The sequence below is a fragment of the Akebia trifoliata genome, chromosome 1 (assembly GCF_017979445.1).
Source record: "Akebia trifoliata isolate Shusen 1 chromosome 1, ASM1797944v1, whole genome shotgun sequence".
NCBI lineage: Eukaryota > Viridiplantae > Streptophyta > Magnoliopsida > Ranunculales > Lardizabalaceae > Akebia > Akebia trifoliata.
The window spans coordinates 22,689,678-22,705,939 of NC_141375.1; the positions used below are offsets into that span (position 1 = coordinate 22,689,678).

The 16,262-nt window shown below is 34.4% G+C and overlaps 3 protein-coding genes across 4 annotated transcripts in view; 2 read left to right on the forward strand and 1 right to left on the reverse strand.

Annotated features, from left to right (window-relative positions):
• Window positions 1-16,125, forward strand: part of LOC147410987 (disease resistance protein At4g27190-like) — a 32,905-nt gene extending 16,780 nt beyond the window's left edge. The window contains exons 10-11 of the mRNA XM_086442779.1: window positions 15,775-15,857; window positions 15,945-16,125. The gene's annotated coding sequence lies outside the window, so the exon portion shown is untranslated. The remainder of the gene's footprint in view (window positions 1-15,774; window positions 15,858-15,944) is intronic.
• LOC147410986 (Transducin/WD40 repeat-like superfamily protein) overlaps window positions 1-16,262 on the reverse strand; it is a 90,526-nt gene that overhangs the window by 27,357 nt on the left and 46,907 nt on the right. The gene's annotated exons all lie outside the window — the stretch shown is intronic.
• Window positions 4,282-14,858, forward strand: LOC147410988 (disease resistance protein At4g27190-like). Of its 2 annotated transcripts, XM_086443067.1 has the most exons (12): window positions 4,282-7,380; window positions 7,475-7,593; window positions 8,286-8,743; window positions 8,850-8,949; window positions 9,057-9,185; window positions 9,287-9,389; window positions 10,081-10,447; window positions 11,731-11,834; window positions 11,955-11,998; window positions 12,105-12,429; window positions 14,198-14,256; window positions 14,631-14,858. In XM_086443067.1, exon 1 carries the CDS (start codon window positions 4,426-4,428, stop codon window positions 6,145-6,147), a length of 1,722 nt encoding a protein of 573 aa, XP_086299193.1. In that variant the 5' UTR covers window positions 4,282-4,425; the 3' UTR covers window positions 6,148-7,380; window positions 7,475-7,593; window positions 8,286-8,743; window positions 8,850-8,949; window positions 9,057-9,185; window positions 9,287-9,389; window positions 10,081-10,447; window positions 11,731-11,834; window positions 11,955-11,998; window positions 12,105-12,429; window positions 14,198-14,256; window positions 14,631-14,858. The 2 variants fall into 2 exon arrangements, with proteins under 2 accessions (XP_086299193.1, XP_086299201.1); XM_086443075.1 differs by lacking the exons at window positions 11,731-11,834; window positions 11,955-11,998; window positions 12,105-12,429; window positions 14,198-14,256; window positions 14,631-14,858 and adding an exon at window positions 11,061-11,114.

A 16,262-nucleotide genomic window follows, 5' to 3' on the forward strand; every position in this document is an offset into this window, starting at 1 on the left:
ATGCTCATTCTTTGATTGAGGAGATTGGTTATTTCTTCCATTGTTTAATTGAGGTATGTTAAGTCATTCTTTTATTGTTCTCTTTTTTCTTTATTATATTTTATCGTTTCCATTTAGTATAACTTTTAGGGTTCGTTGAAGATTAAGAAATGGTGTTTTACATTGACAAATAAATTTGCTTTTTTATAATTGCATGCATAATTTGACACGGTTTAAAGCAATTGATATATGGGAAATGTTCAACACCCTACACTTTACCCTACGCTTTACCAAATGTGTTTTGTCCTACATGGGTTAGAAGTTTTGGAATTGGCTGATTTTTGGTGAGGATGACCTCTATGATTAGAAGATCCTCCTCACCAAAAATCAGTCCATTCCAAAATTTCTAACCCCATGTTTACAAGTTGAAAAATCGTGGACCGTCCATTTTTTGTAAACAATTTTTTATGGGATTAGAAGTTTTGGAATGGGCTGATTTTTGGTGAGGATGATCTCCTCACCATAGAGATCATCCTCACCAAAAATCAGCCTATTCCAAAACTTCTAACCCATGTAGGACAAAACACGTTTGATAAAACGTAGGGTGGGGAACGGGACCCTTGATATATACATATGTAATTTAAATAAAAATAGTGGCTATTAATTCATTCTACTTAACCAATGGGGCATAAAGGTAAATTCATACTTTAAATCAAACCCAGACTGAACCCAAGAATTCGATTCGGATTTACTGAATGTACATCCTTAGGTAAATATAATTGATAGGTATGGAAAATAGTATTTTCTCTTTAAAGTAAGAGTGATTTGGAGTGCTCAACCTCGGCGCCTGTCATTTCAAGGGGGCAAAACCTTTCAATGATTTCTCCAAATTCTTTCTCTCAAACCTAAATCCTTATTTATGATCTACTTCTTAAAGATAAGATAGGGAGAAAAAAAAACAAAAACTAGGATGCTAAAGTAACACAAAACTAATTATTAATAGAGAGCTTCTATTAACATTACAAATTTTACTTATAACACACCAATCCATATATGTGAATTACTGCTAAATTTCCTAAGGTTTGATCTATTAAATATAAATTTTATTATTAATGACAACTGAATTAGGCTCCTAATTAACATTCCAACACCCTTTGAAGAAACATTGTCCTAAAAGGTTTAAAGGTTCTGTTTCGTAATAACCGCATTCAACCATTTTTAGAAGTCTGAAAACTGAATAAAAAAGGTAAAAATTTCAAATAGGCTTAATCGATATGACATTCCGATGGTAAAATCCCTCCTAAATATTAACATATATTTATATTTATTGTGTCTAGCCATGTCATTTCTCCCTAGCTTTTATCCTAAATATTAGCCGTTTATTGTCTACACTATTGTTCAAAGAAACATTGTCATAAAAATTAAAGTTGGAATATTGGTGTAGATCCTCAAATCTTCCCTGATAATCATTTTTTGATTTCGGGTAAACCATCTTTATTACTTCATGTGGGTAAAATGTTAAATCAAGGCTGACGATACTTGTAGAAGAGCAAGGCTAAAATCCTAACGTGAGAGATTTACCTGGCAAACCAAACTGTTGCACTTTTATTACAAATACTCCCTTAGAGTTTTGACAACTCTAAGAGAACCTTTCTTTATGAAGTTTGTAGAGGTGATTTTTGTGATCTTCTTAAGATTTTTCTTTTCCCGACTAGATGACTTGCAATTCCTCGAGATCGTTCTTATTCCATTGTGTTTATCATGTGTATGTCGTGTTTTTTGTTAATTCCTAATAACGACGTCAATTGTGGACGTGATCTTCATGGTCACTTTGAGATCTTCCTTCTTTCGATTGGATGGACTGCAACTCCTCAAGATCATTTTTGTTCCTTGTTCCACAAAGCCTTTGATGCCTAAGTTAATTTTAGAGAAAATTCGACGGAGTTTTAGTGTAGAAAAATTGTGTATCTTTGATGTGAGGATCCTCATCTATTTATAGAGATGGAGTATCCATTTTGCACGCTTTCCTACTTTATCTCCTTCTATTTTGGGATAAGAATTGTGTGAGAATCTCTTTCTACAAATCCCTTCTAAGTCAGTCGCTCGAATCCTGAAATCTCAAGGATTAGAGTCCTTTCCACTTACAGATCCCTGTTTCCCCAACCTCCGTTTGAGCTCCTTCCCTTGGTGAACCATCCAAGCAATTGTACTCACACAGGTTGGAAGTATGTTTTTTGTGATCCCTCTTATTCTTTAGTGTCATATGTTGTTATCTCATCGGACGAAGAATTTATCCCTCCACAAAGTTTGTTACCCACCAAACCTCACTTTACAAAGTTATTTATTTATTTATTTATTTTTTTGAATATGAGTTTTCCCATGAAACTTAGAAGGCTGTGTGTTTTTGGATTGCTAATTTAATAATCCATATGGGCTAACGATCCTCAGTAAGGTTTGAAAATTTACTAAGTTAGTCATGGTAGCCTAATTCATAAACTAAGGTTTGCTCATGTAACCAACTCGATAAAGTAAGGGAGTTTTTGTTATAAAATTGCCACAAATAGGTCTGTCTGGAAAATCTCTCTTAGTATATTACATCTTTACTATTATAACTAGCGAAGCTGTAATAAAGTGGTTTGACACTAAAGTTTGGAAAACAAAATTTACCTCCACATTTGCATTTGACCTTATTATATCAAGGTTATTTTATTCAAATCTAATAGAATTTCAATCCCACCACTCCTAAAATCACATTACTTAGTTTCTTAAGATCACATTATATTAGATTTTTTGTTAATTAATATTCTAAAATTGTAAGAAGCTCCGTATAATCCCACGACCTGTATATCTATGTTAGTTTTATAAAATTATAAAAATATCCTTTTAGACTTTTTCTTTAAAATTATTCTATATTTTAAATTAAAAAAAAGCCTTTTATAATATAGTAAGTGATAAAGTATATTATAAATCGATAAAAATTTCTAACCATGCATAAATCCTAATTTTTGTAAAACACAATGCATTTGCACATGCCATTCATGAGTTAGTATATATAATAATAGAGTCGTGATAAATTGATTTGAAAAAAACCACTCGAAATTAACTCGTTGACGTGGCATGTTCACAAAACCATAGATCTTTTTCTCAGGGATACACAAGGAAAAAAATCTATGGTTTCATACATACATCCACTTCGATGAGTGAATTTTGAATTAGGTTATCATTGGTCATAATATTTAGCAACTATATACATATATGACTATTAATAATCTTTAACACACATTTATTTATTTATTTTTTTGCTTCGGCGGGCTGCACGTACCAACCATCTTTAACTCACATATATGATGTTAACGACTACAACAAAGATGATGGAGATGAGTATGGTTATCAACATCATCAAACTGCTTTGATCTATGTTGTTAGATTTATTAAAATATATAAATAATTAAATATAATTGTAAAACTCGACTTGAATGTTCATCGAATTGATTTAGCTAAAAAATTAACAAGTCGACTTAAATGAATCAAATAAAATTATATTAAATAAATGAATAACTTTTAATAAATACAAATATTTATTTATTTTTTTCACAGAAATAGTAATAATCAAATAAATTCGTTTAGTTTTTTATTTGACAATATATTTTTTTAGATCAAACGACTTTGTAAAGTTGTTAAAGGGGTATTTCAGGTTTTTTTCTTAAAAAATTCTTTAAAAGATCCTTAATTAAGAGAGACTTAAATTGTCCATATTCTTTATTAGAGGACTATTCAATACATATTCTCAATAAAAAGTCCTTTGCAGTCATTGTCCCAAGTTTTTTTTTTTTTTTTTTTGAGGGGGGTGCTTTCAACTTGGGCAAGAGTTGTAGATGATTGTTTTATCATTTTGTGTGTCTCTTATAAAATAATAATATTGAGTTTTATAATATTAAAGTCTTGAGTAATAAAGAATCTTGACATAGGAAATTATATTGATTTCCCATGTTTTCGTATTTAAAATCTGTTTAAAAAGTTGATCAATTGATGGTTGAATTGCATTATTGTTAAAATCGATGATGGCTTCTAATGACCTTTTGAACCCAATTTGTTACGAATTCTGAGTTCACTATTGATTCATTCTGGATAATTAAGACATTGGTTATCATTTTCTTAGGCTTTGCCATCATCAAGAAAAATCATTTTCTATATATATATGTTACATTACCATATATTTTTTGTGTTCTCTCTAAGGCTTGTTTCTATGCTATATAATTTTATTGATGTGTTTTCTTATTACTTGCTTGCCCACAGGAAAGACCATTGTATCAAGCAAGAATTGAGGTACACTAGACAATCTTTCTTCATTGCATTACTCATAATTTTGTTGCCTGGTAGTACGCAATTGTTTTAGTTGTTGCCTTTACAATACATAAATATAACATTTGCTTCGCCTAGAAAGCTATGGAATTTCTTGTTTCAATTGTAACTGAAGTGGGAAAATGTTTATGGTTTCCCATTGAACGCCGAATCAATTATTTGGTCTATTATAAGACCAATATTGAAAACCTTAGAAATCAAGTGACAAATTTAGAAACAAGGAAGAAAGACATACAAAATAGGATTGATGAATCTCTTCGAAACCTCGAAGAACCCATTGAAGAGGTACAATGGTGGCTCGAAAGAGCAAATGAGATTGAATTTGCTACAAGAAATGTAGGAAGAGAAGAAAGTGAGAACAAGAAGTGGCTCAAGGGATTGTGTCCCGATTGGAGCTCTCGCTATAGGGCCAGTAAAACAGCAGTAAACAAGGTAGATATTGTCAAGGAACACCTAGAAAAAGGAAACTTTAGCAAGGTGTCACATGTTTTGCCTCCTCCAAGCGTCGTACCAATGCTTAGTGATTATGTGGAGGGCCTTAAATCCATAGAGCATGCATTGCATCAGCTCATGAAAGCACTACGTCACGAGAGAATTAGAGCCATAGGAGTGCATGGAATGGGGAGTGTGGGGAAGACTACTCTAATTAAAAGATTAAACAATGAACTTGAAAGAAATCAAATGTTCGAGAAAGTTATATTCGTGACTGTTTCCAGCAACCCTAACTTGGAAAGAATCCAAGATGAGATGGCTGGGAGGTTGGGCTTTAAGTTCGAAGATCATGACTGTTCTCAACTTCTAAGGGCTAACAAGGTGTCCAAGGGATTGATGCTGAAGAAAACAGTTCTCATTATATTGGATGATGTGTGGAAGATGCTAGATTTATTTGCTATAGGAATCCCTCGTGAAACTGATCATAGGGGTCTTAAAATCGTGGTGACGTCTCGAATAGAAAGTGTTTGCATCCAAATGGACACACAAAGTAACATTAAATTGGAACCATTGTCTTATGATGAATCATGGATCCTCTTCAAGGAAAAAGCCGGCGATGTAGTTGATATTCCCACATTGCAACCTATTGCAAAACTTGTCATGAGTGAGTGCAAAGGTTTGCCATTGGCAATTGTAACTGTTGGATTGTCTTTGAGAATGAATAGGGATAGTATTATATGGAGAAATGCACTGAGGAAATTACAAAATTCTATACTAAATGAACAAGAAGATCCTGTTTTTTCATCTTTACGATTTAGTTACGACTTCCTAAAAGGTGAAGATGTCAAATTATGCTTCTTGTTTTGCTCCCTATTCCCTGAAGACGAAAACATTGATTTAGAGTATCTATTGTGGTACGGTGTTGGGGAAGGTTTCTTGAAGGTGGACAGAATTTTGGAAGATACACTGGATGAAGCGTATGATATTGTCTCTAGACTGAAGGATTGTGGTTTGTTGTTGGTTGGTGATGATGGTAACAAGGAAGTGAAAATGCATGATGTTGTACGAGATATGGCCATAAAAATTTCAATGGGTGATGAGCATGGATTTCTTGTAAATGCTAGAATAGGATTGGAAGCGTGGCCCGAGGGCAAAAGCATGAGAGAATATAGGAGGATTTCATTGGTGGGCAATGAAATTACGATGGTCCCTGCAGAGCCAAAGTGTCCCAATCTCTTAACTCTATTATTGCAGAAAAATCGATATTTGGAAGATATTCCAGATAATTTCTTCAAATGGATGCCCTCTCTTCTAGTTTTGGATCTAAGCTACACTGGCATTGTATCGTTGCCCCCCTGTCACTGTCGTGCCTAAGAAACCTTAAGACACTATGTTTGAAAGGGTGTGAGCATTTAAAAGATGTAGCTCTTCTTGGAGGGTTGGTAAAACTCGAAATTCTTAGCCTAAATCAGTGTTAGGGTTTACCATGTTAAGTCCAAGTTTGAAGAATTGGATTAGGGTGCTGTTGAAAAGAACACAGGCGCTATGTTTAGTCAGATGCAAAGATGTGAATAGTATTGAACAATTGGATTGTTTATTTGATAATGATTGCTTAGAGTTTCTTCGTCTACAAGATTGTGAAGAAATGGAATATCTTATTAATTTTGAGAAAATGGTTTCTTCTCAATCTTCACTTCCACCACAAGGAATAATTGCAATTGCTAACAACCTCAAGGAATTGAACCTAGTGTGCTTGCCAAAGTTGGAGAAATTATGCCATGGACTTCCATCTCATCAATTAGGTTTCTTTGGAAACCTAAGAGTTCTAAAAGTGTTGTGTTGTGGCAGATTGGGGAAAGCCGTATTCTCATATAGTTTTCTACGGGGAAGAATGAAAAATCTTGAACATCTATACGTGGAATCTTGTGTTGAATTGCAAAATGTTTTTCACTATCAAGAAGAAGAAGAAGGGCGACATGGGTGTGATCATGAGGAACTACTACTACTACAAATCCTTCCCAAATTGAGGAAATTAGAGTTGTATTTCCTACGTGGATTGATAAATATATGGGGGGGTGGTAGAGGCATACCAATACCAATACCAATTGGGAGTTTCAACAACCTCAAAGAGGTATTTGTATATGAGTGCAACAGGTTGAAGAATGTGTTCACGTTTATAAATATTTTTGCTGTACTTGAAGGTCTCCAACAGCTTGATTCTTTAACAGTGTATAGATGCAAGGTCATGAAGGAGCTAATAAATATGGCAGATGAGGATGAGAAGGTGAAAGAAGAAGAAGAGATGGAGATGATGCGTAAGATGAGTAATGTGTTCCCTCGTTTGAGGGTACTGAACTTAAGTTATCTACCAGAACTAACATGCTTATACTCAAGAGAAGGAGGAGGAGGAGAGCAACGGAACATAGTTTTTGATTTTCCATCTTTGGAAATTATTCAAATTTTTAGCTGCCCAAAACTGAAGAGCCTCCCCTTAGGCTCTCATAGCGCTCCCAACTTGACACAATTCAACTGCTCAACAAAAGAATGGCTCCAAGGGTTAGAGTTGGATGATGAAGGCTTCAGATCAAAACTACAATCCAAGGCCAGGTACTCTCTCTCTCTCTCTCTCTCTCTCTCATACACACACACACACATACATACATTATCTACTTTACTAATCAAAGATTCAAAATGATGTTAGGTTTGGGGAACCTCTATATTCTTTAGAATACAGGAATAGTGGGGTCCACATGAAAGAAGATATTGTTTGAGGAAGTGGACCAATTTTATTTCTGCTTATTATTGGTTTCTTTAAGGTAGGTAAGTTATCTATAACATACCATACCCTGTATTATTTTTCTCACTGTACTGTAGAATGGTCTGTGTGAATGTGAAGTCCAGAGTATGCAAATTCAATTTTCTTCATATTCTTTCTAACAACAATCTCGTACTCCAAAAATCTAAGCTCCCCATAATTGGGTCTGGCTTTGAATTCTCCTTCCTATTTCTACCATTTGAGATTTCTGAAGAATGTATATTTAGGTCCTATATAATATAGGGTCTCGTTAAGGGCACACGTTAAAGTGCAATGAATACACACTGGAAATTGGAATTTGTACCAAAAATTCCCTTAACTTCGTGTCGTGTTGAGATTGCGACCCCTACCTTCAACAACAAACACAAACCACGAAAAATGAAATTTTTCTCGAAAAAATAAATGTTCTAATGTGACCATAAGGTCTATATGTAAGCTTAAGAAACTTTTCAATGTTATATTTTTTTTTTCAGTTTTTTTGTTGTTCTGGCATTTCTGACCCACCCACCAAAATTGTAGAAATTTTCTTTTAAAGAAAAATTTTCAAAGATTTCATTAAGCGCGTTAGTTTATAACTTCTATTCAATAGGGCGAGTCTTTTATTTTCAGAATCAAACCATTGAATTGAAATTCTTGCCTAACTCACTTTGTGTTATCCCACACTACAAGTTCACAATGGTTCCTTTTTCTTGTGCAGTTTATTGGATTTGAAAATGATTCCTTTGCTCCTTCAACACTCCTATCACTGCATCCATGGACAGTATGCAATTATTAGGAGGTTATTATAATGATTTCGGCACATGCCACATGCACTTTTTTTCTTCTTCCTTTTTTACATTGGTAGAGTGGAAGATTTTATATCAACCATGTGTAAATAATTCATCTTCCAATATTTGGACTGTAAAATACTACTGATATGCTATTTGTTTGGTGGACCTCTTTTTCCATGGTTTGTATTTGTGTGCACGGAAATTTACTAATTTCCAGTATCATGTATCGACAATGATCCTCCTTTTTTCTTTTCTTTTTTTTTTTTTTTTCTTTGTGTGTGTGATTATGTAAGTAATTTAACATTTACAAGTTTATGTGCTAGATGATACTCAATTGAGTTCCTGTAAAAGCTCCATTTATCATTTTCCATACAAAAAGTTAAAGGTAATTTCATGTTACAAATCCTTTTCCCTACATATCCTTGCTGCTGCTGGTTTTGGGTAAGGTCTTTATGTACTGATTTAATTGTTAGTTCCCCATTTTTTTACAGGGTCCATGTGACCCATTTGTGAGGCCAGGTTCTTTATTCTCTCTAAACTATGGAAGCTGGGTTTGGGGTACAAACACTTTAAAGACAACCAATTGACAAAGTAGACACCTGCAAAGCTTTGGAATTACTAAGCTGCTTTTTTTTTTTTTAAACATTGCTTTACGATTTGTTATCCTTTCTCATTTTATTTTCACTTGCTTTTCGAAGGAAAATGAACTTTAGTGCAGGTTGGAGTCTCAAAAGGGGAACAGGAAGGCCAAAAAGAAATGGATTTTTGAGGTGGTAAGATAAGAGTGTAGAACCCGTGATGTGAAACGAATGGCAGTCCATGAAATAGTTAAGATAAGGCGCCTTAATGAAAATGATGATATTGTTAAATCAATTTGGTTCATTTAAGTATATGATACTGTGTAAATGGGATACACATGAATTGACAGGAATGGCGGAATAAGAAATACATTGGTGGACTCAATGACATGCACTCTTTTGTGAGAGAAGGCAGATGATTTGGTGGATTGATTGCAGCTTCATTTCTTCTAGGTAATATTTTATTAGTCATTTTAGATTGTAATTACCATCTTTACTTAAATAGAAAAATTAAAAGCTAGATGACGTACTCTGTTTCGATGGTTATGCCCCTTGTTTAAAATAATTGTAATGGAATGGAAATAGCAACTGTGTCAATGAAAAATTGTTCTGTGTGTACAGTCCTAAAAGATTACCATCAACACTGTTTATATGTTTTCCATTTAACACTGAATCTCTCACTCCAAAATTGTGAAATCTAAGCTCTAGTTATTGGATTTGAGTTTTCCCCTTTCCCATTGCTACTTTTGGATTTTTTTGAAGAATGCATGTTTAGGCCCTGTATGGTTACAGTATCTACATAAGCCACACACCCCTTGGAAGCTCCATGGACTCTCCAAATATTTTCCACGTAAAACCTCTTGATATGTTCTTTTTGTTTGGGGGGGGGGGGGGGGGGGAGGACTTTATATGCCAATCTAACAATTAATTTCCCCATTTTTTTATTGAGTTCACATGACTCATAAGTCAATAAAGGGTTGGTGAAACATCTGTAAGATCATAGTTGGCTATGACTGTTAGTAATGGAAAATGGATCCAGTATACATGTTTTTAATGTGGTTTTGTTCCTAAATCAGAAATTTTTGCCTACCATACTTATATATTCTCTCTCACTACAAGACAGTAATTTCCATTGCTTATTCAGATCGTTACAATGATTTATATGCACGTTGAGTTTTGCACTTGGAGGCCTACAACAACTTGATTCTTTAAAAATGTATGGATGCGAGGGCATGAAGGACCTAATTGCAGAGATGCGTAAAAGTAATGTGTTCCTTCGCTTGTGGAACCTGAGCTTATGGGATCTACTAGAACTAACATGCTTCACCTGGGCAAGGAAACATATAAATTTTCGTTTTTTGGAAATTATTGAAACTAGAAACCACCCGAAATTGAAGAGGCTCCGCTTAGACCTCATTGTGCACCCAACTTGAGACAATTCAAGTACTCACAAGAATGGTTCGAATGGTTAGCGTTGGAAGACTAGCGAATCAGACCAAATTGCAATCCAGGTACTCTCTCTCTCTCTCTCTCTCTCTCTCTCTCTCTCTCTCTCACACACACACACATTTTCTCATTTCTTTTTCTTTTTGATGGGTCACACATTCTCTAATTTCACTTTGGTTTCTTCCTGGTGACATCCTATCATGCATGATACCCTATATTATTTCATTCTAGATGTTTGTTTCTAACTTCTATTCAATAGGATGAGTCTCTGAAAGTATTTTCAAAATCAACCCACCCATTGAATTGAAGTCCTTGCCTAACATATCTTGTGCATTGTCCCACAGTACAAGCTCACAATGATATCTTTTGCTTGCCCAGCTAATTGGATTAGAAGCTGACTCCTTTGTTCCTTCTAAACTCCTATTATGCACTTTCTTTTACAGTAGAAGATTTTTTATGAACCATCTATAAATAATTCCTCTGTTAATATTTTTGGAGCAGATGTTTTAGGGGGTCCATGTGACCCAAAGTCAATCAAAGGGTTGGCCCAAACATCCATGAGCTCACAGTTGACTATAACTGCTTATAACGGAAAATGCACCAATTTATGTTTTTTTTCATTGTCTTTTACAATTAAAGACAAACCTAGTATTAATAAAAAATGATCATACTATTCAGGTGCACCCAAGAAACTAAACTTCAAGGCCTTGGCGTTGAATTTATATTCAATGGCTTTGGGCTTTGCTCCCCTCAGCTATCGCTTGGGGGATCTGGAACGAAAGAAATAACAGAGTGTTCAATAATCAGAGTAGCAGTTCTCATGCAGGTTTTTTGGAGATCTTGGGTTTGTTATACCTTTGGTCAAAGCAGCATATAGAGTTTGCGGGGACTACATTTGATGATTTTGTGTTTAGATGGCACTCATTTTGTAATTACTAATGTTGTTTTTCTTTTCTTTTTTGTTCTTATTTGAGGCTTTCTCGGCCTCATTGTTTCTTATTTCCCCTTTCTGATCAATATATTATACTTTTCAAAAAAAATTTATATTCAATGGGGTGAGTCTCCAAAAAGTACTTTCAGAGTTAAAACATTAAATTAGCCTCTCTTTTGTCTTCTGTTTGCCAAGCTGGTTGGATCAGGGATGACTCCTTCGGTTTTTCGCCCTACTAAAGGGAATTCTATGATATGTTTTCGGCTATGCCCTGATCAAAACTTTGGCATGCAAGTCCGTTTCATTTCCTTGTTTCTTTCCATTACCTTGGTTTCTTGCCCGTAAAGTCTCTCGTGATCTGTGATTAGTTACTTGTACATTTGTTTGAGGCATTCTAATACATACTTTGAAAACCAGATAATGGAGGGAGTTGATAATTTCATAAAGAAGGCAAGACCCAAAAGGGAATGAAAATAAAAATAAACGAAAAACAGTTGCGATTCCCCAACACCATGTCAATGGTGAGTGATACGAGTGCCAGATTCTGATATTTGTTATTGGTGCTCTCTTGCTGCATCTTCTTCACTCAATCAACCCACTTTTTGGAGGCTAAATTCTTGATTCTCTCTAAAATATTGAAGCTAGGTTTGGGGTACAAACACTTTAAAGACAACCAATTTACAAAGTAGGCACCTCCAAAGCTTTTGAAATACTCAACTGCATTTTTTTTTTTTAACATTGATTTGCCGATTTGTCATCCGTTCTCATTTTATTTCACTTGCTTTTCAAAGGAAAATGAACTTTAGTGCAGGTTGGAGTCTCAAAAGGGAACAGGAAGGCCAAAAAGATATGGATTTGAGGTGGTAAGATAAGAGTGTAGAACCCGTGATTTGAACGGCAGTTCTTGAAATAGTTGAGGTATGGTGCCTTAATGAAAATGGTGACCCTGTTAAATCAATTTGGTTCATTTAAGTATATGATACTGTCTTAATGGGATACACATGATTTGACAAGAATGGCGGGATAAGAAATACATTGGTGGACTCAACGACATGTACTCTTTCGTGAGAGAAGGCGGATGATTTGGTGGATTGATTGCAGCTTCATTTCTTCTAGGTAATATTTTATTAGTCATTTTAGATAGTAATTACCATCTTTCCTTAAATAGAAAAATTAAAAGCTAGAGGACATACTCTGTTTTGATGGTTATGACCCTTGCTTGAAATAATGGCAATGGAATGGAAATAGTGGCTGTGTGAATGGAAAATAGTGGTGTTTGTACAGTTCCGAAAGATTACCGTCAACACTGTTTATATGTTGTTCATTTAACGTTGTATCTCTGACTCCAAAATTGTGAAATTTTATGCTTTAGTGATTGGATTTTAGTTCTCCCCCTTTCTCATTGCTACTATTGGATTTTTCTAAAGAATGCAGGTTTAAGCCTTGTATGGTTGCATTGAAAAAAAAATTAGAATAGAGACTTAAACCAATTTACTAAGTAGACACCTCCAAAGCTTTTGAATTACTCGTCTACTTTTTAAATTGTTTTGTGTTGGAAATCGAGCATAGAACTTAATTTCTTTGTAAGAAACAAACAACGAATTATAATCCTTGATCAAATCAACTTGGCTAAGAGACTTGTATATGCTTCTTAAAGATAGTCAGAGCCTCCCGTTTGGGCAAGGGAACACGTCAACACTTTCTCCGTGATTTAACCTAACCTCAACTTGAGCTTGTTCCTTTACAAGTTTGTACTACTCGGTAGGAACTTGTACCTTGCCTCTTTAGGATGCCCAAAAGAAAGATGGAGAAAAAAGGAAAATTCTCACAAAGAGTGGAGTGAAAATTGAGAGAATGTGAGAAATGAGTGAGATACCAAAACCAATAGGGTTAGGGGGTTTATATAGCAGTGGAGATGAATTTGAGGAAATGTATCACAATTAATTGATACATGTCCCACAAATTCTTCCTACTAAGGTGCATTGTTCATGTATTTATTGTATACATGCTCCAAAAAATCTTCTAACCTTAAGTTCATCTCTTCTAGCGAAGTACATTGGTCTATGAACATGAAGGAATCTTGGTCTACGAACAAACATAAATGTATGAACCTTGATTCATGCACCTAGGACTAGATACAATTAACTTATTTGGTTCATTGCTTCAAACCATACATCCCCTTTGTAAATAATTTAAAACTAAATTTAATGTTTCAAGGAAAAAAAAATTATTTATAAATTTGTTTATTTAAATCGTAAACCAACACTTTGTTGATTGTTATCTATTCTCATCTTCTTCACATGTTCTTTTCAAACTATGTAGACTCAAGGAGCTGCCCAAGTGATACATATTGACATTGTTTAAGGTGGTAATAATGTAATTTCAGTTTTCTTACGATTTCCTCTCTTTAAACATTTTCTCCTTGACAGTCTCTTTATTGAACATTGTAAAATCTAAGCTCCCATGATTGAGCTTGATTTTTTTCTTTTCTCACTTCTATTTGTTTTTGTTCAATGAAGAATGTATGTTTTGGTCAAGAAGATCTTACTATTTAAAAACGGTTATATTTCCTTAATTCAGTAACCTTCTTAAGGAAATTACGGGTAATTGGAACAGTTTCCTTTGCACTATTACAGCATAGACCACACACCCTTCGGGATTTTGTATGAATATCAGGTTGTTACAACGATATATGTATAGGCATCTTCCTCATTCTGGTAAATTGCCATCATGCATAACCCTGTAATATTTCATTCTGAACATTAGTTTATAACCTCTATTCAATGGGATGAGTCAGCAAAAGTATTTTCAGAATCAACCCATACATTGAATTGAAGTCCTTGCCTAACATTCTCTGTCCATTTCTCACAATACAAATTCACAGTGATGAGTTGGCTCCTTTTCTCCTTCAACACCCCTCTCACTGCTAGAGGATACTAGAAGGTTAGTACAATCATTTTAGGGCATGCACATATTTTCCTTCATTTTGACTTCAAATATATTTGGGAGGCTAAGTTGTTGATCACTTAAACAATTGAACCTACCTCTAGGATACAAATACCTTTTTTTAGTTGTCAACATTACAGTGGATTTGACGAGATTTGAACCTAAGACATGGGATCAACATTCCACATGCCTTTACCAACTTGGCTAAGTTGATACCTTCGACAAATACTTCAAACACTTTGACCAATTTACAAAGTAGAGACCTCCAAAGCTTCTAAATTAGTCATCTTTTTTCTTTTTTTTACATTGCTTTGTTGATTTGGTTTTCCTTTCTCATCTTCTTCACACATATTTTCTTTTAAATTATGTAGATTCATGGAGCTGCCGAAGTGGTGCATTTGACATTGCTTAAGGTGCTAACTGGGTGTTCGTTGAGGCAGAATATGCTCCTATCAATGTAATTGCAATTTGCAACTTGGGGAGGCACCCTGGTGAGGACAAACACATTTGAATTCACACGTGGCTGTTATGGTCAGTGAGAAAGCATAGAATGCTCTAATCAATGTATTTCAGTTTTCTTACCATCTCCACTCTTTTTTGTGTAGTTTCTATTGTTTGAGACATTCTATTACATAGTTTGATAACCAGATAATGAAGGGAGTTGGTACTTTCATAAAGAATGCAAGGCTCAAAATGGTTTGATGAAATTCTGAAAAAAACCATCACGCTAGATCACCATGTCTTTGGTGAGTGACTCGAGTAACATATTTTGCTATTTGTTATTGGTGCTCTTGCTGCATCTTCTTTAACTCAATTAACCTTTTTTTGTTGCCAAGATGGGTCCATTGGGCCTTAGTTAAAACTATCATACTCTTTTTTAATCTACTTTGGGCCACTGTATCTATTTCCACAAGTCATTACTTAGCCGTTGCTGAACTCAGCTATTGAAAAATAACTAGTTATGATGTTTGACTCTGTTGAATGAACCCTGTTATAGAGAAAGAAATTTTGCTTGAGTTCTTGTGAGGTAGATACATGAATTTTGCTTGGATTATATATGGTGGAAAAACTAGTTAATAGGTCTCTGACTTTGACGGAATGAGCTCTTTTATAAAACAAAAAAAATAAAAACCTAAGTCTGAGTTTCTTATGAAGTAGATTTACAATTTTTTTTTTTTTTTTGAATTGTTTATGTGCCACTGAGGTGCACTTTTGGCCCTGCTTGGTATGCTTCAAATCATGTGCATTGCAAATGATTTGAAATGCAAATGGTTTGATGATTGATTTACTATTGCTTGTTAACCATTGGGAAATCTCTTTCGAATCTTTTTTTATGATTGGTTGATATTTGCTAAGAAAATTCTCATTGTGATTTTGCAAATGATTTGCGGTACTTTTTGTGCTGCAAATCATTTGCTGAAATTTCTTAAGAATTTAGGTGGTCAATGCAAATCATTATCATTCTGTAACCAAGCATCAGTAAAATTAATTTCAGAAAATTACTTGCATTAGCAGATTTGCTACATACCAAGCAGGGCCTTGGTGTAGGTTTGAGTCTCAGAAGGGGAAGAAGGCCAAAAAGATATGAATTTGACATGGTAAGAAAAGACACATGATATTGTTAAATGAATTTAATTCATTTAAGTACATGATACTGAGTTAATAGTATACACATGCTTTGACAGGAATGGAGATATATGAAATGCATTAGCAAAGGATGATGATACTGTGAAATCGAAGCTCTGATGATTGGGTCTGATTTTTACCTTTCCCATTGTTATTATTGAAGTTTTGAAAAGAATATAGGTTTAGGCCTTGTATGATCATCGTGTTCAAATTTTTTTAGAAGAGAAAAGTTTCCTTGTATTTTATCGTCTACAATCGATATGTTATACAAAAAGAGTAAAAAGTTCTTACTATTTTTGTACACTACAAAAACTAAAGTCATTACCCATTTTTTTTTGGAGCTGATGTCGCCACACCCACTTTTACTAATGCCACAC

What these genes read in the sequence shown, in the direction of transcription:
- LOC147410988 (XM_086443067.1), top strand. Translation starts at nt 4,426, where the DNA reads ATGGAATTTCTTGTTTCAATTGTAACTGAAGTGGGAAAATGTTTATGG.